This window comes from Oreochromis niloticus, linkage group LG6, assembly GCF_001858045.2.
Source record: "Oreochromis niloticus isolate F11D_XX linkage group LG6, O_niloticus_UMD_NMBU, whole genome shotgun sequence".
Classification (NCBI taxonomy): domain Eukaryota; kingdom Metazoa; phylum Chordata; class Actinopteri; order Cichliformes; family Cichlidae; genus Oreochromis; species Oreochromis niloticus.
The window spans coordinates 33,386,756-33,411,197 of record NC_031971.2 but is presented as its reverse complement, the minus strand read 5'-3'; the positions used below and the strand labels follow the sequence as shown (position 1 = coordinate 33,411,197).

At 42.4% G+C, this 24,442-nt stretch overlaps 1 protein-coding gene across 1 annotated transcript in view; it reads right to left on the bottom strand.

Moving 5' to 3' along the window:
* Window positions 1–23,309, bottom strand: part of bcl11ab (BCL11 transcription factor A b) — a 33,539-nt gene extending 10,230 nt beyond the window's left edge. Inside the window, exons 1-2 of the mRNA XM_003453793.5 lie at window positions 22,634–23,309; window positions 19,584–19,976 (exon numbers count right to left, since the gene is read on the bottom strand). Coding sequence (XP_003453841.1) covers window positions 19,584–19,976; window positions 22,634–22,688 — 448 coding nt within the window. The 5' untranslated portion in view covers window positions 22,689–23,309. The remainder of the gene's footprint in view (window positions 1–19,583; window positions 19,977–22,633) is intronic.
* Window positions 23,310–24,442: the final 1,133 nt, after the last annotated feature.

Sequence of the window (24,442 nt, the reverse complement as noted above, 5' to 3'; positions counted from 1 at the left end):
CCCTGCATAACCTTAGTCCTTTTGATCTTTTCTCGGTTGAACTGTGTTTGAACTGACCATCCATCTACCCGTTCATCCATCTCTCTTTCACTCCATCTATCATTCTCTCCATCCATTCATCCACTCCGACTAAGCGCAGCTGGACAGCTTCGTGTTTGGGTGCGGCTCGGGTCCGGCAGACCTTATAATAGGCAGGGCCAGCCGTGTCTCTGATGCAGATCATTATTTGCTCTCTGCTTACCAGTGACAGTGGGAGGCCGCACACTATTGTTTCTCATCCTAGCTCTAATAGTACAGCGAAAAGACCTCTGGGCTTCTAAGCTTAACCAGTCTAATTAAATGGACCGTCGCTTATGTAAGCATCCGCAGAGATTATTTATTGAGTTGGGATCCGTTTCACAGGATCAAACCACCGTCAACAAAAGCCAATGCTCAGTGGAGAAGGTATTAAATAAAGGACGGGAATCAAAGAAACTGCAAACTGCCAAGTGTCAGTTTAAGCACACATATCCAGGTACATAAGAAGACTTAATCAAGCAGGAGTATTTTTGGACTCGGGCAATATCCCAGATGGGTGAGAAATCTCTGAGCACTTCAGAGGGGAAATGTGAAAAGTGTTCTGTCAAAGAAAAGATATGTCTCAATAAACTGCAGCTTGGGGGAGGATAGCAGAATAAAACAGGCTAACAAAGAGCATAACACAATATATTAGAAGTCAGTGGAATACAAAAGATTATTGTAAATACATGAACATTTTTGGGTTATAAAACCTTCAACATTCAGACGAGTGCATCTCTGTCTTTTCTTACAAGCATCATCTGTGTTTCAAGTGCAATGTCAAGATAGCCTTCGTATAACATGAGGCCAGAGCCTGAGCTTCACTATCTCTGCATAGCTCAGCTTATGACAGGCTGCCGTCCCTGCAGAAAGGATGGAAGGGGACCAGGGAGGTCGACTAGCTGCACATTTCTGCATAAATCTCTAGATAGATAGCATCAGGAAAAGAGAAACAGGGGAAGGAGGCAGGCAAGCAGCAAAGGATGATAAGGCCCCCGGGGCAGGGCATTCAACACTGTCAAAACTGTTTCGTCTCCGGCTATTGGATGAGTGGAGCGCGTTATGAGCCTGCATACCATTTGCCAGAACGCGATACGGCTTCACCGGAGCATACAGGCCCCTGTGTCTGACCTCCCCCCCACTACATGTCTTCACAGACATGTAGGAAGATGGACAAAACATCACAAATGCCACATGGAAGCAACTTTGAAGATCTAATGTATGCATACTGAAGTCACGTTACCAAAGAGCTTACAGAAAAACAGAGCTATTGACTACTCTGAGCAATAAGAAGGCAACATATTACAAGTTTAAAATTTGGAAACACAAAGTGCAGACCTGAAAAACTGTCTTACTTTAAATAAAGCCTGATATTTGTGTCTTTATGTGCTTTTGCTTCATTTGCTTCTGGACTGAGTACATAATGAGCCAGGCTGCAACATCCTTGTATCGTTTATGAAATAGCAATTGTTTAAAGACAGTTAAGCAGTCTCCTATCTACCTATAAAGATATTGAAATCCTTTGTAGCTTAAAGAACAGGATGCTCTCTTGCAATAAACACTCCAAAAAAATCTATGAACATAATGTTGAATTTCATGGTATTTTATCTTTTGTCTCAATTCCTGTAGTACTGGAATAGGGACTAGGTTAAGTGAAATGTGTGGATGTATGAGGCAAGATCTGCATTCACTACCACATACTCCTAGATGGGCTTGCACAAACAGCCAAACATAAATAATAAATTAAAAATCGGGGCAAAACACAAAGCAGATGAAAAATAAACATGAAGGTGGCCTAAGTTTAAGAAGAAGAGAAGTTAAAGAGACTTTCTCTCATCCACAGGCACGGACCTGTAGTCTGTGTATCTCTGGACATCCGAACAGATAAAAACAGCTTCACACACTGTAACACACATACACACAGTATATCTGTGTGGACTGAGTAAACACTTAAGCCTGTCTGAGGTTGAAGTCATTCCCTTTTTGTCCCTGATGCAGCCTGCATGCTCCTTCATTTCTCCTCTTTCCATCACGCTATTTTCTTAACGCGCTCTGATGACAGCACTGAAAGAGGTCAGAGCAGGTCTTTCTTTCGCAATCACACACACACACACTCTAACCCACCCATAGCTTCTCCCTTGCCCCTTTCAATGCATCTATTAGCTTTTACCTTTGGCTTATATCATACACAGATACTGTAACACACACACACAAGCAAATTTTTTTTCTCTAAATCCTTCTTTTCTTAAACCTCAAGGGACTCTTCACTTATAAACACCTGTGTCTCAAAATACTTCTCATTTTCTTCTCACATGTATTTTGTGCCAGGTATATCTCAAAATGTATCCGTTCGGCCAGCGTGTGCAAATTTTTTTGACGCTCTGTTACTTTTACTTGACACAAATGAGAAGAGTAAATTCTTTGCACTAACACTTGTGTAAAAAAAAAAAAAAAATCACCACTGAAGGTGCATTTGTTTGACGGTGTTTGTGGTGGTTTTAGGCTTCAAATGCACTTGGATCAACGGTAATCTATACCAATACTATATTTTCCTTGCCTTGTGCAAGAGTGGACAGCTTTTAGAAAACACAAAGTTTCGCCTAATGTTGACCTGAGTTGTTTGTTCATAAACACGCTCACGGTAGCCCCACAAGCTCTCAGGCATGGGTCATCATTTGGATATCAGTGAACAAGGGCTGTTTTAAACATGCAGTTATTTTTCACCCTGTCCTACCACCTCAGGGTGAGAGGACCAGGGCATGTGAGCTTGGGCCAAGCATAGCAGCTCGTTATGCATAGGAGCCTCAAGGCATTGTGGAGGGACATGGCACTTTAAAACAAGAGGGCCAGTGTGTTGGAGTGTCCCGTGGCCTGGAGCTGTGGAGGCTGAGGGTTTAACACGCGTCCCATCTGGTGTGTGTGACTGTGCACACGGTGGTCGAGTGGTTAAGGAAGCATCAATAGCCAGACTCTTTAGATCAAGGGGTGTCTCGGGGTCAGATCTAGCTCACAAATCCATTTTCCTTATATAAAAGACACAGTGGAAGTTACAGAATTATTTGATCACTATATTCTGTGATTTTTCTTAGTCTTAGCACTTATTTTACCAAGAAGAGCACACTGGAATTGAAGCTTAGGACATGAAGTTCTCTGATCCCATAATAAGGACACAGGCCCTTACAGTGAGACCTCAGTGCCCCAACCAACCACCATCCATTCTTCCAAGCCTCCATTCCCCATTACATTATTAATTCATCAAGGAGAAAACTGTGTTGGGCCATTGCTCTGCCCAGGCGCTTTCCAAATCTTGATTAAAATTGCAAAATGGCCTCCTGTTCAGCCCTAAATTCAGTCCCTTACTACAGAAGCAGGGAGAGACATAAGAGAGCAAAGAAGTGGTCAGAGATCCAAAGTGACCTACATATATTTCTTTTTGGGCTCCTTTTCTAGACCTTTACAACAGGATTGCTCTCACTGTAGTTATTGCAGCTTTATTTGTACATGATAACCATGTTATTACCATGTTATTACCAACCTGTAATATGAATTGTTACGGGGAGTTAATACCAAAAAGTCATATAACATTTGTTGATTTGTTTTTTATTTATTCATTGTTATTTGGACTAATGCCTTAAAATAATTTGCCAAATCAGTGATTTGAAGTTTGATTGAGCTTTATGCTAAATTATATTTTTCTCAGCAACACAACTTGCAAGAGAGAAGACTGTATTGTTAGAGCAGATTTAAGGCATTCAGTTCATGTACATGTAACGTTTACCATCGATAACAGTCTGTAAGATGGATGGGCCATATGTTTGGCAATGGCAGGCCACGCTTCACACAATTCTTCATCTTCGAGTCTCGCCGTACCAGATTCCTGCCTACTAATTGAAGACACGTGGTTTGATCAGCCACTATAGCAAAGAATGGAAGATAATGGGCCAAACGGTACAGAATGGGACTTACAGATCATAACGCCAACACCCATAACCAATATTGCTATTGAAGACAAATTTGGCATTTATATCAGTGATGGCTTTAGTTTGGCTGCACTGCATGTGTTTGTAAAAGCATGTTTAACACAGGTACAAGTTTTTTGTGTTTGTTTTTGTTTTTTCAGCTGTCTTTACAGTTACGTGCACACTCGCACCATCCACCATCACGTGGATCTTTCTGCATATTCTCCCCGGAGGTGTGTCAGATCCTTGCATAGGTCCAAGCTGTAGTGAGTGTGATATTAATTAAGGTAGCCAACCTGTAGGTTCCTTTGTGCCCAGCTGTAAAGCATAAATCAGACTTTTAACGAGGCTAGGGCCGTAAGATCTCAAACCGTGCTGGAATGCTACCTGTACAGCCATGCCAAAAATCTGTCTGGGTCTAGGGCTCCTATAGATTACTATGTTTATAAGGGGGACTATAGCAACCTACCCTGGGGATGGAAAGAGGGAGAGGAAAGCAGAGGAGCAAAAAAGGAGGGTGGCAAAAGGGGGAAAGAACTGCTTCTATGAAGTCATCAGCTTTAAGTAAACATGTCGTGTTGGTGGGCAAGTGTGCAAAACATTAATTAACTGTTTTTACAAAGCCTGTGTAAAACCAAAGGTAACCAAGCTAAAATAATCCAAGGCAGAGTGAGCACATCAGAGAGATGATGGTAGTAACAAGTCCAAATTTCAGCAAGAATAATCACCAAATAAGCAATCGTATTTTGCTTTAAATCTAGTAAAAGATGTTTTAGAAAAATGCCCAAATGAGCTTTTAGTCCTCAAAAAGAGTTGATAAGCAGGACAGGTGAAGAAAGCCTGTGTGCATTTAGTGACAGAAGGATTTATTCACAGACAGCTGCAGAACAGGACACATGCATGTACAGACTGACTAGCTGGCAGCCAGGCAGGTTGGTTGAGTCCACCTCAAAGCCATTATTTCTTTACAGAAAGGACCAATGAGCTGAGACATTCCTCAACAGGCAGTGGCAAGACATATTCAAAAAAACATATAGGAAATATACAAACTTATATACTTGCTGTATGCACACTGCAGAAGCAATGCATTTAACTGTGCTTTCAGGTTATTTTCACATGTATTAGACGGTACAGAAGCACTTCGCAGTGCAATGCTTACAATAGACGTACTTCTTGTAAATGATATATAAATGCATGTGGAAATGCAGAAATTTGGATTAATGGCTGATCAGGGGATAGGTAGAACTGGTTCCTCAGACTGCACTCTGCAGCACCACCTGAGATTTATGGGCCAGATGTTTGTGCCATTGCTTCTCTAACAGACTATAAAACTTCATTTACAGAAGTTACTACTTGAGTAAAGCATCGTCGGCCAGTTAAAAAATTTGCTATGCTGATACAAACGTCAACTTCAAATAAGTCTTCCTTCCACAGCGTCTTTCACATGCTACTTATACAATCACAGATTTTTTTTCTCAATTCTCAGATTTTCGAGATCCACCTTGTCATTTTGAGAAATTATGACAACTCCTATCTGACACAAGGGTCAGCAGACTGGTTGTGTTGCATTCTGAACAATGAACTTTGTTTGCAGAAGGTTAACCTGCATAGCTCCTCATTCCATACATTTCTAGCTGATATAGTGTAGGCCTATAGAAAAGAAAGCCAAGGTGGCTGAGAATGCTTTGCAGATGACCCAAATGCTATCTCATGTACCTTTGACACCGCTGTATAGATATATAAAGACATAAAAAGATATGTTTGCTCATAAAACACATGCCCTTTATTGCTCTCCCCCAGTTTCATCACCTCTACAGTACATGGAGGGGTAGCTGATGAAAAGAGGAATTAAGGGCAATGAGAGAACAAGGATATTATCAGGAGAGGAAGGGGTGTAGTTGAAGGGTGTCAAGAATGGCATAAAAAGCTGCGAAGAAGAGAAGAATGGAAAAACAAAAGAGTGGTGGACAGCTTTACACTGCAGCACCCCATTCTAGATTACATTAGTGGCAGCTGCTTCCTTTGTGTGGTTTTATGGCCTAGTCCCAAGAAAAAGCTGCTAAAATTTCATTTAATCTGCAGCACAAACTCAAGTGTCTGTCAGCCACTCAAACAAGGGTCCTAAAAGCACCATGCTCTCATATAACTCCGGCAAAATAACGCTAATAATATCTCTCTCCGTAGCCATACAGGCAGACATTTTGTGTAACCAAAGAGGGCCTGCGTGTGCTGCCCGTGCATGGGAAACTGGCCCACTCTTTCAGTCCAGGGGCAGGCCTTTAATGGTGGGTGAGGGAGCCAGACAACATCCTCCTTCTCTCCCCCCGCCCCTTTATCTTCACCTCCTGTTCATCCTTCCAAAGTCATTAGCTTATGTTAATCACTTAAACTACCAAGAATGACCCCCCCAATTTCATTTATACTTAGCAGCTTTCATACTCAACAGCAGATGATGACACAGCTGCTACAACCGATTTATTTAGGTAAAATAACTGTACAGACAAGGCTGTATTTTTCATTAATTTAAATGTACTTCTCATCAAACCTCTAAATATAGTGTGTTATATTCTGTGAGAATAAAAAAAATCCTATTTTTTTTATTTTCTTTACAACTTAGCAAAGATACATAATATTTTTTTTGTACCATAGCTGTATTATATAAGAAGAAAGGCTTCTGAATAACTTATGGCAAAAGTTGCCCAATGTCTAAAATAATTAAAATCATGCCTAAAGGAGTTATGACAAATGAAGAAAAATGTCCAAATCCAAAGCCAGCGTTATCTATATTTCAGTTATCTCAATATCCTGTTCAAAAAGATCCAGAAACCAAATATTTTATTAGCTGTGCTGGCCGGACGCGAGGATGGAGCTTTGACGGCAGTGCTAACTGACAGAATGCAGCAGCACAGGCAGCGGTTAGAGGCAGCTTCCTTCCTGAGCTTTGGGATCACAAAGCGACATGTCCACATGTATATCTTGCCATGTGACACCACTGCTGAAGCTTAAGGCAAAAAAAAACAGAGAGAGAGGGAGGGAGGGAGGGAGAGGATGAGGAGGAGTTGCCTCTGAGATAAAAAGATTGCAAGGTTGAAGAGAACTAGGAAGATCAGGGAGAAAGAGGTAACTGAGAGGAAAAAAGAAAATACCAAAGCACCAAGCAGAGACAGAAAAAGAGTGAGTGAGTGAGTGCTCATCTGGTCAAGATCTCCTCTCCATCTGTTTAAATGAGGTGGATCTCAGTCTCACTTGCACATTGCTCATCCACTCAGGTTTGACTTTGGCTTAAGAGACTGACACCACTGTGTGAGGATAATAACAACGAAGTATGGCCTCCACATAGCCACTCGTTTGACTGGACCTTTTCACCTAGAATTACTGTAATGCTTAGGATGTTTTTGTTATTTGTTAAGCTTGATTGAGTTTGAGGAAACTTTCCAAAACAAGCACACGCCCCAGTTTATCCTTCAAGCTCGGGTCCTCTACCAGAGGCCTGGGAGCTTGAGAGTCCTGCGCACTATCTTTGCTGTTCCTACGACTGCGCTCTTCTGGACAGAGATCTCGGATATATCAACAAAATTTGCACAGTACAGTTGCAATTCTCTTCTCATCTTAGTTTCTGCAAGAAAGCTGCAAAATATATTTCCCAAAATATCAAACTATTTCTTTAAGCCCATGCTTCCTCTACTGAGACTGGTCAGTTAATCAAAGTGACATTAAGCAGGAAGTTGTGCGCTCAAGACTGATTGCTGAATTTAACATTATTTGCTTGGCCAAGGCTACAAAAGCACTTTGAAACCACTGACAGCAATTTAATTCATATGCTGGCTCAAAAAATATGTTAATGGCCATTCAGCCTTACCTTTTCAATTTAAAGCAGTATTTACAGAAACCAAGTAAAATGAGAGAGAAAGAGAAAAGAAAGCTACACCAACACAAATGAGTGTTAATGAAGACATAGTAAAGCTGTAGGGGGGGAGGCGGAAGAGATCGGCGAGGGCAAATTAACCTTTTTAATTGGAGAGTGGTAGCCCTCTTTGGACCCTGCAGTTGGATCCAGAGTGCTGACAGATGATGAGAGGGAAATGGCAGGCCTATTACAGGCAATCTGGCCCTGCAACTTGGCAGACCAATGCAGTACCAGAGCCTGGGGAGAACAGGGCATGTCCAGCACAGAAAGCACTGCCAGACCGTTCACCAGCAGAGAAGGGCTTGCCTCAATAAAGGTATAAATAGGGAATGGTTATCTTGGCACTTTGAGCTGTGGGGCAAAAGGTTGTCATAAGGGAATCTAGTTTCTTGTCTGATAACAAAATACTACCTGGTCAAGAAAACGGAGAAGGGCTTTGCTTTAATGAAAGAGGGAGAGAACCAGTTTGACAGGTCTGAGAGAAGAGAAGGGCCTGAGTCGGAGGCGTGTGTGTGTGTTTGTGTGTGTGTGTGTGTGTGTGTGTGGTGGAGGAGGTAAAAAAATGCACACTGAAAAATTCACACAACATTTGTGTTCGCCTGACTTTGTACTCGTGCACACGCATTTTCAAACCCACTACTTCTGTCCTGTGTTCACATAGGAGCCAGATGCAAGAGAAAAACATCAGAGAGGATAACTTCCTGACTGTCTGTGTGTCTGGATGCGAGAGGCATGTTTATGTCTGGGGATACAAGGAAAACAAACATCAAGGTCAGAGAAGCTGGAGTCTGTCCAAGCAATAGATAGCCCCTTCTTAACAGGGCTGAAGGCTTGCTTTAACATACACCCCCAGGGGGACACCAGGATTTAGACAGAACCCTTAGGCAGGATTTCATATTGAATATCTGGACTCTTATACCATTAGAGTTATTTGCCAAGTTGAATACTTTTTACTTGACATATGAGAGACACTTGTAGGTTAATAGCTTGATGTCATAGTAAAGGGTAGTGATCCAAATCTCATTTGAATTAAGAACTTTTTTGCATATTCATAGAATGCATCAACATTTCATGGTATGTTCTCTACGCAAAATGCTAACCTCCTGACTCATTGTCTTGCTGCCCAGCAGACAGTTGAAGTAAACATAATCCTGACGCCTAGTCTTTAAGGCTGACCCCATTAGAGAGGTACCCATTGACATCTCTAGGTCATCACTGTTAAAAATGACCAATCTTTGTCTCTCTTCCTCCATCCCATCTTTTTGTCCCATTTTGTCCATCCCTGAGTCCACACATTATCCGTTTTTGTTTTCTTGTCCATCTATCTTGAATTATGTATTCCAATGCATTTAAAACAAGACGCAACGCGGCACATCATGCACACCCATCCAAAGGATGCATTAAAACCTCACAGTCTTTACACGTCTTTATGTATGCTTACTCAAGTTATGTCCATCTCTCAGCATCTGCTTGAATCTCATCCACACAAACACTCGCAAATTTCTCCATCACTCTGTCTTTCTGGATGTCTGTGTCCACACACACACACATACAAATACCAGACACATGGCCGAAGAGAGCAGGCTACCATCTGGGAGTAGTGGCCGGCTTTGTCTGAGGGGGTGAAAGCGCCAACAAGACTCCCCTTTAACACACACACACACACACACATAAACCATACACACAACCCTTGCAGCAGCCCCCATCACCCTCCCCATCCAACTGCTCTAAGTGTGAGAGCTCTTCTCATACAATCTGCACATATACATATGCAAATTTGCAGGGGGCATTATAAAAACAGCCATCATCTCTCTCTCTCACACACACACACACATATAAAAGCAAGATATTTTTTTGGCCTCCGCACCAAAGTAGCCAGACAAGATTTTTGGAAAAGAAAACATGTTTCTAAGAAATAGAGCAATAGCTTGAAGGCTGGAAGTAAAGGGGGAAGATAAAAAGAAGAACCTTCTTTATAAATAACAAACTAATGTGGGCATGTGTGAAATACATGCAAATAGGATTGCACACATTTACATGTAGACAATTAAGTGCATACACTCACAGTCATGCAAATATATATTATCCACATTTTTCCTGCAGCATGCATGTGATGGGTACGTATAATCACATCTATTGTCCTTATATTAAAACATCACACTTGTCTATTTTTGGATTCTCCCCTGGTTCCAGAGTACAAATCTGAACTTGTTTGTAAAATCATTGCATTAATATTCATAAACTGTTTCTAAACTTGGAAAAAAAATCAAAGAGATTACTGCAATTAAGATGTTTGAGACAAGATAAGAAAAGCTGCACTTGAACTTTAAAGATTTTCTCTGGTGTCCATTTGTCATAATCAAATAACAAAAGGCCCTGAGCGAGAACATAAGAAGAGAAGAAGAAGAGAGGGAAAAGTCAGGCATCAGGTAAAAAAAAAAGAAAAGAAAAAAGAGTGGCAGACACCTGCAAGGCTAGCTGAAAAGGTGACACCTAATCCACTCCTTTTCTTAAACATCCCCATGTCTTCACAACCAACCTTTCACACAAGTATCACACCTTTTAAAAAAGTCAGTTTTCTCACCTTAGCATTACGCACTTCTGCTTGAGTCATAACCCCACTTTTCACTTAAAATTATGAGTATGTGCGCGGTCAAAAATGTAAACATCTTGTCAATCACAGAAGCAATTTTATTAAAATCATAAATATTCTAAAGAGGGAGGCTCTTTTTTTTAAAACCTGCAATCATAAAGTGACAAAAATGTGGCATCCGAGAATTCCTTAGATGTTCGCGATGTGACAGAGCCTTCTGATCTGCCATGCTGAGGGAAGGTTTGTGTGTGAGCTGAGAACATTTGAAGTAGAATCGCGAACAGCTTGCTCTCAAAACTCGAGGGACACATCCGAGTCATAATTAGGAGAGAAGTTGCGTCCACATTTTTTACAGCTCACACAGACAAACACGTTCACCAACGCCGACACATACAGTATGCTATATGAAATATGGCTGCAACTGACACAGGCGGTTTTTCGCCCACACAGCACAAAAGTCCATTATGTGCATTTTCCACATCAAATTCTTTCCCCCAATCTCGTGTTTGCCGTAATGTTTTCAGTACACAATAGCAGCAGTGGTGTTAAGCTAATGTTGCCCCATCAAGAGGAGAGCACCAACAACAACCAAACACTTTTCTCTCCTCTTCCCACCCTGTTTGCGACCGGATCCATTCGTCTGTCGCTTTGTTCCCACGCTCCCCCGCTTCTTTTTTCTCTCCTCTGCATTGTCCTGTGCCCTCAGGTTAGAGGTTCTCTCTGTTCCTTCCACTAAAGCCTGGAAAACAGAGGAGGAGGACGAGGATAGAGAGAGAAGAGGAGGGCTGAGCAACAAGGCCCGTCCGTCTGCCTCCTTCGGCCTGGCTGACTAACCGGTCTGAACTGGTTCTGACATAGGTGAACCAGAGACGTGTCCTGTTTCGCCTCTGGACAAAAAAGAACCATGGTGGCATTCCATCCACAGTGAGCAGGTACCAGGAAAGTGTACATCTGTCTATGTTTGTGCGTGTGTGAATATATGTGCATGTGTGCTTGTCTCCCAAGACCTTTGAGGCCTGGACCATTGCCAAGTTCATCTGTTAATGGACAGCTACTAGGAAAGCTCCCCCCACCCCTCCTCCCTCCTCTCTGTCTCTCCAGCAGCCGTGCCTGCTCACGACCCCCCCCTTAACCTCCCCAACCCCCATGCAGGCCTGCTCAGATACTGGCCAGCCCGCAATCTCCCCTCTTGCTTCGCTCCCTTTCTTCGTTCCCCTGAAAGCTATATCATTCTCTTTCTCCCTCTCCTCCTCACTGCCCCCCAATACTATGTGTGTCTCCTATTCAAGATAAACAGAGTGCTTCAAGTTCAGGGGACACCCTGGGACCCTTTAACAAAGCCATCTATCATGCTGTCTGCCCAAGCCTCCTTTGGACATACTGGGCCTGCTCCTGCTGATGCTGTTATGTCTCTCTCTCACATGTGAATGAGACTATGAACATCCGTACGCTGGATATAAACCATCCAGGCAGCCTGTTAACTCTAACTAGGAACTTGCTCTAGCTGATCCAGATCTTGATCACTTCTGTAATGTGTTTCTGGCCCCTCCACAACCACGGCAAAGACAAACTGACAGCTTGCTCACCCATCCATCCAAAATGAGACAAACGCCCAATAAAAGGCATGCCACAGAGCGCACACATGTAAGCCACTTTCTCAACACACCTTGGAGACAGACATTGCTGACCTCTCTCTGATTCCCCTCAAGTCAAACTGTGGGACGATTAACCAAACTGTCAACAGCTTAATAGTCTGGGAATAAGCGACTGACAGTAGGCCTCGAAGCTCTGTGTAAACACTATGGAGATTATGAATGGTACATGAGAGGGAGAAAAAGAGAGCGAGGAGAGAGAGAAGAAGAATCATAACTGAATGAAAGTATCCCTCTTCACGCAAGCAATATTTTATGGATCAAAATATCTGGGTGGTCTGTCATACAGAAAAATGCAGTGACATGACTTTTCCATTTGTAATTATATTCTCTGCTTTTTTTGCTATATATACAGTTACAAGCAACAATTGTGAAACTGTAGCAGCAAGGAGCGAAATAAGAAAATAAGGTTATAATTACTTTAATTTGATTTTTTTTGTTGTTGCTTCATGGCCAGTAAACCACCTCTACAAGCTCTAAATTAGATATTTGGATTAGAGTTTAGCTCCTGCAGTGCTAATGAGGACTGTGTTAGGAATATTTTCAAGTTAAGATGCATTATTTTATTTTATTTTATTATTTTTTTTAAGTTGCTGTGACCGGAGCTGGGCAATCAACACAGTTGAGATATTCAAATCATGGTCACAGAAACACTTCTGCATTTTATTTCTGTCTTCCTGCCTCGTTTACTCCCTCTCTTGCACCTCTTTCTGTTTGTTCTCATTTATTTTTCCAACAAACAGTCACAGCAGCGGCCCCAAAAGCCCAGCAGCTGCTGTCCTCTTCAGCCTTCTAGAGAGGTGGACTGGCCTGCAGGTTTTAGAGTGCTAAATTATCCATTAGATGTTATCAAGTTGTAGCAGGCTGATGCCATTCTGCTAGGAACCATCAATCTTTCATGAGTCCCAGACACAACGTGCATTGGGATGCACTATCAGAATCTCTCCACTCCCAACACAGCACCCCTCCCTATCCAGCTGCACACAAACTTGGGTACATACACATAGTAAAGTTGACATCCACACACACAGTCAACAAATACACATGCTGACATAAATGCAGTCAGGTACACACTCTTGCACTCAAGCTCTGCAGAAACAAGCAGGATGGAGCTTGCTTAGGGAACATCCAATTCTACAGCTTTTACATTTCTTTTTCTTTCTTTTTTTTTGCCCCCTTCTAGCTCACCCCACTTTCCCCCCGAAACAACATTTTGAGCCAAGCCTCAAAATTTACGCCGCCTAAACTGTGTTTCACCACCCTTCGCACTAGGTTCCCTTGCACTCTCTTCTTTTATTTTCTCATCTCTCTCTCCCCCTCCCTCCGATTCTTGCTGTGGCCTGGCAGGCAGGCAGGGCAGACATGTTCAGAATGTGCTCCGGTAATGGGCTAATCAAAAATGCAAAACAATTGGCAATTACCGTGCAGGGCCCTAATGGTCATTAGAATTTACAACAAGGTAATGAACTGAGAGTCAGCTCAGTCCATGCATATTCATAAAGCAATCAGGCCTTTGAAGATTAAAGAAGCGCTTCAAATTTAAATGAGGGCGCCAGCATGTTATCAGTGAGATTCAGCCTGCAAAAGTAAAGGGTGCCTGGGACAGGAGTGTGCATTTATGAGTATGCGTACATGCGTGTGTCTGTGTGGAATGATGGCTGGGGGTCAGTTGTGGAAGTATGTGTGTGCATGCATGCATCCGTGCATAAGTGATCACCTTGTGTGCATCACTCTCATTTGTGTGCAAGCTTGTGCTCGTATGCTTGTGTGCAAAGCAAACTGCAGTATGCCGATACCACCTTACAGCCTAAATTTAATCTAATGACTAAATCAAGATACTCTCAAAAGTAAATGAATTAACTCTCTTCTGAATGTTTAAAAGATCTGGGATTTGAATCTAAGATGAAATGTATGGTTAATTTGAGCTATTAGGAGGCAATGCATTTCTGAGCACCCACCAAGGAATATACCAAGAATAAAGGTTGGGAATTTTCACGAGTGCAGCATCAGATAGAAGGGCCCTGTGTCCTGTAACTTTGTGGTTGAGATAAGGTGGGCAAGACTGAGCTGTCCGCAACCATCCAACCAAGTTCAAATGTACAAATAGATACACACACACCAACAGAGTCACAGTTCTGACAAGTCAGTACTGTCACTGAGACCTGTAGTGAACCAGACTGTGGAGGAAGAAACTAGATAGTGACCAGGATCAGACTAACACAATGTCCTTGTCACTGTGGCTCTCCCATGGCCTCAGTATTATCACCTTCAGTTCGAGAAAGACAAAGCAACCATCCAACAGCACTACACCCTTAAATGCTACAGTCACAAAAGGAATATCAGAGGTTGAGATGACTTTCTGAATAGAGATAGAAGCTGTGATAGTGTGTTAGTCTTAGAGATACAAAGTATCCAAATCTGGTTCAGTTTCAGTGACCTAAATAAAGACTTACAGGATTATGACAAAATGGGTATTTTTTAAGGAAAACATCAAAGGGAAAATTACTTTGTCAAATCTGCTCCCATTCTCACCTCAAACTAACCTGCCTACTTCCTAAAATACTACTTCTCTCCTCTCTGCTCTCATCTGCCACTTCCTGAGCAACAGCTGTATCAAAGACACTTTTTCTTCTCTGTTTCTGTTCCGTCTAAAAATAAAGTCATTAACCTGCAGGTGGTGAAGCCAGCGGCTGGCATGACAGGCCCTGATGCTGTCAGATGCCCTCTGACCCCGTGATGTGACTGCCTGCCACAGTATTGACAGGACAGCAGCAAGACATGCTTATTTCTGAGGATACTTTCTCATCCAGCACGACGTGGCTGTAGACAAACAAGAATGTTTCTGTTGTATAGCTTTGTTTGACAGTGGGTAAAGGGGATGGATGGAGGCAGTGTATGTGTGAGTGTTTATGTCTGCCTCACTCTGCAGCCAAATCTGTGAGAGTGAGAATGAGCTCTAGAGTGGATGTTGGAAGGCTTTAAGAGGTGCAGACACACTAATGTAGCCAAAACTTTCAGTTTCCAGTCCCCCAAGACAAACTACTGGAGCGATGTGTGGAGAGAGGCTGTGAGCAAGGGAGGGAGAGAAAGAGATAGGGACAGAGAGGAAAGGCTAAGCGGAAGAGAGTGGGAGGGACAGAGGGGAGGGGGCTAAAATAAGGATCATATGTTTCTGACAGATCTCATCAACTCACAACACATCATGGGGCCTCTGCCGTAACACATTTATTACAGACAAAACACAGGTTCACAGGAGGGGGTTTACACTGTATGTGTGCACTGTAGCATATGTGTGCATCTTTAAAGGAGGCGTGTGCATTGTTGTGTTCATAGAACAGGTGTGTGTGCATCTGTGGGTGCGTGCATGCATTTGTGGGAGCCTAGTTTTGAGTGTTCACATGCATGTTTGTGTGTGTGTGTGTGTGTGTGTGTAGGTCGGTGTGTGCGTGTGTGCATATTTCAGCTAGCCTCCACCTGAATGGCCCGAGGCTGTGATGCCGGGGTTGTTAGAAGACAAACAGAGGCACAGGAAGTCCAAGCCAGGAGCCCCTGAGGACAGCACGCACAATCTACTGCATACCTGCTCTTAACTTCACACACTCCCACTGTCAGTCATAGCCACCACCTCACCATACGTTTTGCCTCCTAAACCCACAAAACAGACACACCTCCTCTAACTCCCTCTTAGACACACACATTTAGGCCCAGCCTGTCCCTCAGGCCCACTGCTGTGTGCCAAGTCTGGCCTGGCATAGTCCTCAGAGGGGTGTCCTCAGGCAAGGCTTGCCAAGTCAAAGACTCTTTCATGTTCAGCCTGCACGCCCAGGGTAGTAAAGCTACAAACAGCAAGACACACACACACACACACACTTTTACACACACACGGAAACCTATAAACATTTTAAGTGGTCAAAACCACACTTATACACACATAAATGTACACATTTACACGTACATTAGTTTCACAGCATCCGCACTCAAGATGTAAACACTCAGTAGACTTGAATACAGCCAGAACCACTAACATTTAATCCAACAACAAAGGCTGACGAATTTCCACTGACAACATTTGTGGGTGTTTAGAGCTTGGCTTCAGCATACAAAAATGTCCTCCATGAAAAATTCATCCTAAAAACCACTCCTGTTCACCTTCATTAAAACTTAGTGAAGCCCACTGCCAAAAATAGGACTGATTTTATCACAGCCCAAAGCGACTGTAGGATCAAATTAGAGTCACTTTTTACAGACAATGGAGTCCTTATGTTAAAATATTAGCTGGTGTCCAATCATTGCAGCAGCACGCATCTGTGCCTTTTCAGTATCAATTAAAGTGATCACCCAAACAAAAGCACCGGATATAAACTTGCACAGTGACCCATATGTCTGCTGACGCATATGCACACTGGACACAGGAAAAGATATCGCTACCAAGGAGCCTCTCACCCCCCCACCCCACCACCACCACTAATGCACAATCTCCACGCACTGCCCAGCCCCCCAGTTCTGCATGACAGGCACCCAGTGTGTGTGTATATGTATTTGCTTGGTGAAGGAGGGGATATTGGAGAAAGGTGGCACAATGCCAATATGGAGCCTGCTAAATACCTTTGTCTCCACAACACACGGGGAGAAACAGGACAGGCAAGCTGCTGCAAGAAAATGCTCCACAGCCACAGAGGTGTTGCAAGAAATGCTTCTCTGTTTGTTTGAATGTTTTCTTCCTCATAGAGAAAAAAGGGTGAAAGGTGGCTGCCATAATTGACTCAGTATCGATTCAGAGTCCAGGTTACAATGGAGGCAGGGCGCTGGAAAGAAGCTGAAGTGTGAGATGGTGGTCGATTTCCACGGTTGCAGTGGCCTCATTAACACACGTGGCTACACTGGTGAGAATTCAAAAGGGTGCTAATGCTGGGATGGATAAATACAGGGCAGAACAATGTAGTAATAATACCTCAAAAAATGTGGTACAAAATTCATGCAATCTAGTCAAGACAAAGAACTTGGAAAAAATATTATTTCTTGTAAATAGGTCAAGAAGAAGACAATATGCACTGTGGTTGTGTATCTAATTTATAAAGACTAGACTAATTTATTTATTGTGCTAATAACAATTGCATTTAGCCCATGGAATAATTAATGTAAATAAAAAACTTTGAATCCACTTTACTGGTTTGTCTCTTTAATAGCAATTTTATGCTGGGAAATAAAAGCAGGTTTATACGCTGCAATCACATTTGCTTGAGAAGCCATCATCTGCTCTTTTTCTGGGACAACCATAGTCTGTAGACAAGCTACGATGTCTCTATGCATATCTTTAATTGTTTATCATGCAAATGACAGTACGCAGGCTGCTCTGCCCTCGTCTAACAGCTCAAAGCCCCAGACTGCAGACCCAAACCCCAGCTGCAGTCATGAGACTCCCAGACGGCCTCAGCTGTCCTGTAGACATAGACTGAGGGGCACAGCTTCATCCCGAGCTATCGGTCTATTACGTACTGCCCCTCATTCCTCAGCCCTCACCCTTCTCATATCCCCCCACCTACAAGTTCAACCATTCTGGGTGTCAGCTCCCTTTAGTTAAGCAGCAACTTTCCTTAACCTAGCCAGAGCCGCTGCCTTCGCAAACTGCTGTCCATATGGAAATCCGTCCGTGTCAAGTGATATTTCAGGAGTGGGGTGGAGATTGGAAGGGTCACTTTCATTTGAATGATGCAGGAGAGCAAGATGCAGGGAAATCTTTAAGGGTGTAATTTATAATACACTCGCCTGGATTGGACTGGGCTTGAGGCATGTGTAGGAACAGTATATATTGAGATGCCTCAGCTCAGTGTCAGCCTCTAACTGAGCAGGGTAAGAGAACATGGCAGCTAGCATATGGAGTATGGGGTGGCGCGCTGGCACTGCCAGTCTGGATCCATCAATCTTGGACAAAAAAAAATCAGTGGGACGAGGCCGTCTTATATGCAGTGCATGTATAACAGATATGATGTCCTGCACAGACTCTGCAGCACAGACTGTTAATTTTGACCTCAGATTTTATAACATGCTGATAACAAAATCAGGTGAGGTGTCACAACAGGATGCAATCTTGCACCACATACAGTCAATTTAACCTATTCATTATTAACCCAAGGAAATCCTGACTGTTACACAATGTCCAAAGAAATGAGACCTATAAATAAAGCTCTTCGCGCAGTGTTAGTGACCTCATGATATCATGTGAACTCCATTGCACGATGATCCAAGTGAGCAAGGAAAGGCGTGTTCGAACAGCTGACAAGGCCAAGAGGTATGTCAGAAGAATGTGTGTTTTTTGAGCATGTGTGTCCATCCCAGTGTGTGAGAAAGATTTTCAACAAACCGCACACTAATGAACAGTGGTTATTCTGTACGGCAGAGGGCTAAAACACTGACAACAAATAACAGTAGCCCTTTACAATGCCATCTGCAAAGCCGAAGCGCTGACTAATACAGCACAGTAGTGCTCATTATTGAAAACTACCCTCTATGCATTCAGCCTGAATTGGCTTCAAATTCAATCACAACTGCCCAGGCAATCAGCGCAGCCTGGCACATGCTATCAGATCTGTTAAAGGAAATGAATAAACATCAAAATGGGCTGGTCAAAATCAAACTCCACTCTATAAAACCAGTCATAAGGGACCCATGCTTGTTTGCACAGCAACTCATGTTTTCACAACAGCCTCATTTAGCCCCAGTGGACAACCAACAAACCAACTAGCTGCCTTAAGAAGTCCTTAATTACTCAAATCAAGAAAAACACTGACAATTAGTGGCTGTAGTGTTCCTCAAATAAACAGTTCTTCCTTGACAGATCAGCGTAATTACATTCTTTTCTATCTCTTTAATTTTAGAATCACAGTGAGCTTCAGCAGGCGCATATTTGAGGGTACAAGAGATATGGCAGTGTAATAAGCCAGGCAGGGATAGAGATACATCTCTCGCGACCACATGAGAGAGAATGTGAAGTCCAAAGGATCTGAGCACATCTGTGATGCAGCAACAAACCAAAAGAAACTGATCTCTTCTTTCTCTCTCTTTTTATAATCTGTTTCTTTGTCTGTCTCCGTGAGTCTTTTTCGGTGCCTTTTATCAATATCCTTATTAATCTTCATGTGTATTCATGACTCTACTGAGGGAAATTCACAACTCCTAAATGTAGCAGCAGACATTTCGCCGTCAGGTTACGCTGATTGGACACATCCTCACTACTAGAAGGGAAATTTCAGCGAGTATTTGTTGTCTTCTGTGATAAACTGTCTAAGAACCTTAAAAGTGTGACCCACTCCACACAATCTAGAGCTTCAAGACTCAATTCACACTTGAATGCAAATTTCTCCTGCTCATCTGTTTACTCTTGCATGGCAGCCATGTTAAACTTCCAGTGTGTTTACCTGTTATATTCTCCTGCTTAGGGATTATTCCTTGCAAGGGTGCAGATAAACAATCCTCATCCTGCGGTGACACCTGAACAGCCACCTCGACAGGTTGACGCACCCTCCTTTGGTGCTGATGTTGGGTCCGCGAGTGTGACGAGGATGTGGAAAGAGGAGAGGCGAGTGGGGAGGATGGTGGCCTGTCCAGAGGTTTGTCCACACAGAGGCTACCGTGGCACTGCCTCCGTTTGTGTTCAATGAAAAGCAGGATGTCAGCTAAGGGGAAGCGAGAGTGGCACTGGCCGCAGGTCAGCAGGTCCTGGTCCCCTTTTAGGGGCTCGCCCTGAGCCACTCCCAGACTGGGGGAGTCCTGAGAGTCTTCTTCTGGTAAAACACCTGAGAGCGGCTCAGCTGGTTAAGGAAAAGAAGAAAGAGAGTTGTGACATGTAGTGAAGCGAGAATTGATATTTTTCTGAGTTTTCAGTCATTTGAAATCGGTTCTTACACTGTTATTATATTTTCTTGTAAAGGAATAAGGCTGAGGAGTATATGTGCAGATGGGATTTTTAGGAAAGAAAGAAGGCAGAAAGGAAGAAAGAGCACACAGACTGCTTCGATAAGGACTGACATGTTCAGCTCGCAGGCAGCAGTCAAACGATTAAGTTGCTTGACCCTCTTTATTGTGCTGCCAATCTCTCTTTTTTAATGAACCTAACACCTCTGAGAATCAAAAAATAGATTCTAATTTGAGTTCAAGATGATTGGACCCCATTTCGTTAAAAGTGCTGGGATCTCGTGAACCAAGGTTAGACATTGAGGGGTTGGATGTGGAGTAGGTCCCTGAAGTAGAGCGAGAGAAAGAGAGAGAGAGAGTGAGCAGAGAGAGCATTTTAAAAGAAGTCATCTAGCCACATGGTAAACGACACTTGGTGCCCGACTGGGATGTTGAGATAAGATGTGATGAATTCTTGCCGCCGGTTCAAGCTTTAATTCTATATCGGGTCAGATGAGAAGGTGGTGAGGGACTATGCAAGATAGGCCCTGTTACTTGTATGTTGAGCTGCATTAAAGATGAGGGAATTCACCCCTATTTTACTTATCTTAACCAGCTTATGCCGTGGACACAGACAAGGTGTATGAGGTTGGTTTAGGTGGAAAGATTTTCTTCAAACCAAATAATCTCATTCTGATGTCAAGCAAGAGTGATGTAAATAACTTTGAAAGCTAAAATATAATGTTTTTTTTCTGATATCACACTGTGCTAGAATTTAAAGTAGTTTAGGCCAAGGTTTCCCACTGGGTTACAGCAGCAGGTCTCTTCCACTATCAGAAAAATCATTAGGTCTTTTTTACTGTTTTAGAGTATTATGATTCCCTGTAATACCAGCAGATCATTCATTGCATTCTACAGTCCCTCGCTGAAAACACCAAAGGGATTATTTTCATTTTAAAATAAATGCAAAAATTAAAAGGAAGTGCCTATTTAAATTTCTAATGGTGCCTTTTTGCAACACGAAAGCTGACAATTAGCACTAGTACAGAATTTTGCAGTGTTTTCATGCAGTCTTATTTATTTTGCAATAATAAAAAAAAAACATAATTAATATTCCAAAGTAAATTAAACTGATTTGGGTCATAACCAATAACAGAATTATACTGGTTAAAAGCAAAATCTCCATGTCATTAAACAAAAGCATATTTGTATTCTTTGATAATTTTTTCTTCATAATTTAAGGTCTTTAACTGTTTCTTTGTAAACACTTTATTTCTGGATCCTCTTTGAATGTGAGGAATATTTTGCCTTTAGTGTTCTCCCCTAGAGAAAATATAAATACATTCAAGGGAACATGAAATATGTAATAACCTACTGCTGCTGAACCGATCCTGTGCATGAGCTTGGTCAAGCAGGACAGGATAAAGTGGATCAAGTTCAAGTTCACGAGTGGCCTGTAGGACTACAATCAAATTGCGCCCCCCACTGGCAACCCATCTGACAGCTTTCCGACAAATGATAGAATAAATGTTGCTAGAGCATAATTTGTTTCAGCGGCAGTAAGAACAGCATGCAGAAATATATACAAGAATAAAGACAAAAGAAACGCACAGCTTCTTAATTTCCACCCTTAACTTACACTTAAGCAGCCTACCTAGTCTGGAGACGTCTCCGCATTTACTGACGCGCGAAGAGTGCATTGATAAAGCATTATACTGATAAAGCTCTTAACCGACGAATGGAGCGAAATAATTCTTCCTCAAACAACAATTGGTCTCAACAGTGCGAAGAATGTGACATTCAATCAAAATCAATGCCCTGCAGTTTTACCATACACGCGCGTAAAACGACGGTCCTTCTTTTCTCTTCCTTCATCTCAAAACAGTATCGCGCACGGAGATTTCTGCGTATTTATGCAACATATACATGTTAATGACACCACCACATACAAATGGATTGGTTACGCCGTGTTTAAACGCCAGTGGTGAGAAATTTGTTGCAAAGAAACTGCATTCCTTGTAGGTAACGCACACGAGGTCTCTGCGCTTCGGACAAGTGTGTGTGTGTGTGTGTGTGTGTGTGTGTGTGTAAACACCACTTCCCTGTGTCCAAACCAACTCGGACCTTTGTAAATGCATTTTTACAGTTAAAAAGGACCTGCACTGTAGTAGTGCTATAGCTTCAAAAGGTGCCCATGGAAACTTAAGTGAATGGCAGCAGTTGTAAGCCTGTGCCGCCTTCATATAGGCAAAGGTCTCTGGCCATAAAGCTCATGCATGCCCTTTAATGGCGAAAGAAACCTTGAAGGCTGTGTTATACAACGCGTTAACCAACACAAGTTGAGCTTCCCTGTCACGCTGCTCCAAAACTTCCTATAGGAGACCTCGTGATGATTATAAAGATAACATGTAGTCTTGGATATGTTTGCGATTTGTCATTTTAGTCAGGACAGCGGTGGGTCCGTGCGTGGACCTATCCTAAGTATTAAAAGAAAGTTGCCGTGTACAGAAAAAGATGGGTCACCGAGAGGAAAAACCTATGAAATTAAGTCGAAATGCAATGTATCTCCACTTACGCGAAAACTCCCGTTTGCTCAAGTGCTGGGGTTTGCCCTGCTTGCGGCGAGACATGTTGGTTTAGTGACGGATTTTCAGCTGAGTTCACATTGGGAAATCCTTTCCTACAAGGTAAACTCCAAATGAAATATCTTCATTGATGCGTCTGACAGCCAACAAGGAAAAAAGCAATGAGCTGCTGATCATACAGAGGGTGAGGCGTAGTGCGGTGCGGGCTGTGCGGAGCTCTTCATGACTTTTTTGCAAAGAGAGAGTGATGGGGGTATAGTGAAGCCCCCTGCGCTGCAAGTTCAAGTGCGGACGTGACGTTCTGCGAACTTGAACGTCAGGCGCTGGACGAACTGAGACATACAAAACATGGGCAGGGCGAAGGCGGCCGGTGGGAGGGGGACAAGCCATAATAAAAGCCAATGGACACTCATTATGGACTACCTATGGAAGAGAAGAGAAAAAAAAGGGAGACCCCGAAGACACCAATGGACGAAGGGGATCAAGGGGGCTGGGCTAAGAGGGAGAGAGAGGGAGAGAAAGAGAGACACTGTTTTACAAGGAGAGCAGTAAAAAGCGCGTGAACCAAAGAGCGTATGTAACAAGGATGTAGTGGTGGATAAACCCAGCTCTTGCACTCGTGTTTATTAGTTGTTGTTGTTTTTTTCAAGCCACTATGAATATGCAGTCTTTATGCAAATTTACAGTGCAGACTGGAAATGTCATTATTACCTTGTTACAGGATGACTGAATAAAGTCTTTTTATTTTAGTCGGCCTTCTTAAGCTAAACTAATTTAAATGTTATTCTCCGACAGGATGAACTAAACTCTGTTTTTTGTTGTTGCTGCTGAATTTGTTTAATTTGTTTTCTTTCTTGAGAAGTGGTGTTAGACCGGCCATTCTCTCTGGGCTTTTGCCTTTTATACAGGGAAACATAAAGTTAACTACCTGCAATTAAAAGAAAGTAAAAGGAGATTCATAAATAGTTTTATATAATATACTTAAATATAAGAATATGTTTAGATATAATGTACGCGTTTTGTTTCGATGGTGGACGTATAAAAGATGAAGAAAGGGAGAAAAAAACTAATTAGTTAGAGTGTAATGTGCTTTGATTTACAAAACAATTTGATGTAAGTAAAGCCCATCTGTCAGGGTGTGTAATACACCTGAGCCTGTATTCCAAAACTGAAGAGAAACGTGGATTTAACTCTTATTCACTACAGAGGTCTAAACAGGTAAGCAAAATTTCAGTAAAGCATTCTGAAATACTTAACAACATCAACAACAAAAAACAAATAAAAGTATCCATTCCAGACCTGATGGGACTTTATAACGCACCGATAAAACTTAAGTCTCAGCTTCTTTTTCATTTCTAGAGTTGTTGCATTTAAATATCGGGCCCATTCATTATGACTGAAGCCAATGTGGGATTTTAATTTTTTCCTAGTTTTCCAGTGATCAGATTGGATTAACGTGTACAGTCAAGTGCGCTTGCTTTTAAACAAAGCTAGTAATTCATGACTAATGGAACCTACAGGGGGCATGTCCAACAAAAACAGTGTGTGTCAAGTGGATTAGGGTGGCCTAATGGGCAGGTTTATACCCTATACTCTCTCACCTGACCTCTGTATGTCGTTATGTATTTACAGAAATGCCGAAAAGATGCTGGGCAATTATTTTTCCTTTATTTTGGTTTCACGATGAATAAAGTTAGAATCGCATAAAACCCCCTTCTCTAATTTAATGCAAATAAAGCGAGATGACCTTCACAGGACCCATACTTTTAAATGTGGTTTGGTTTTATTTTGTTGATTAT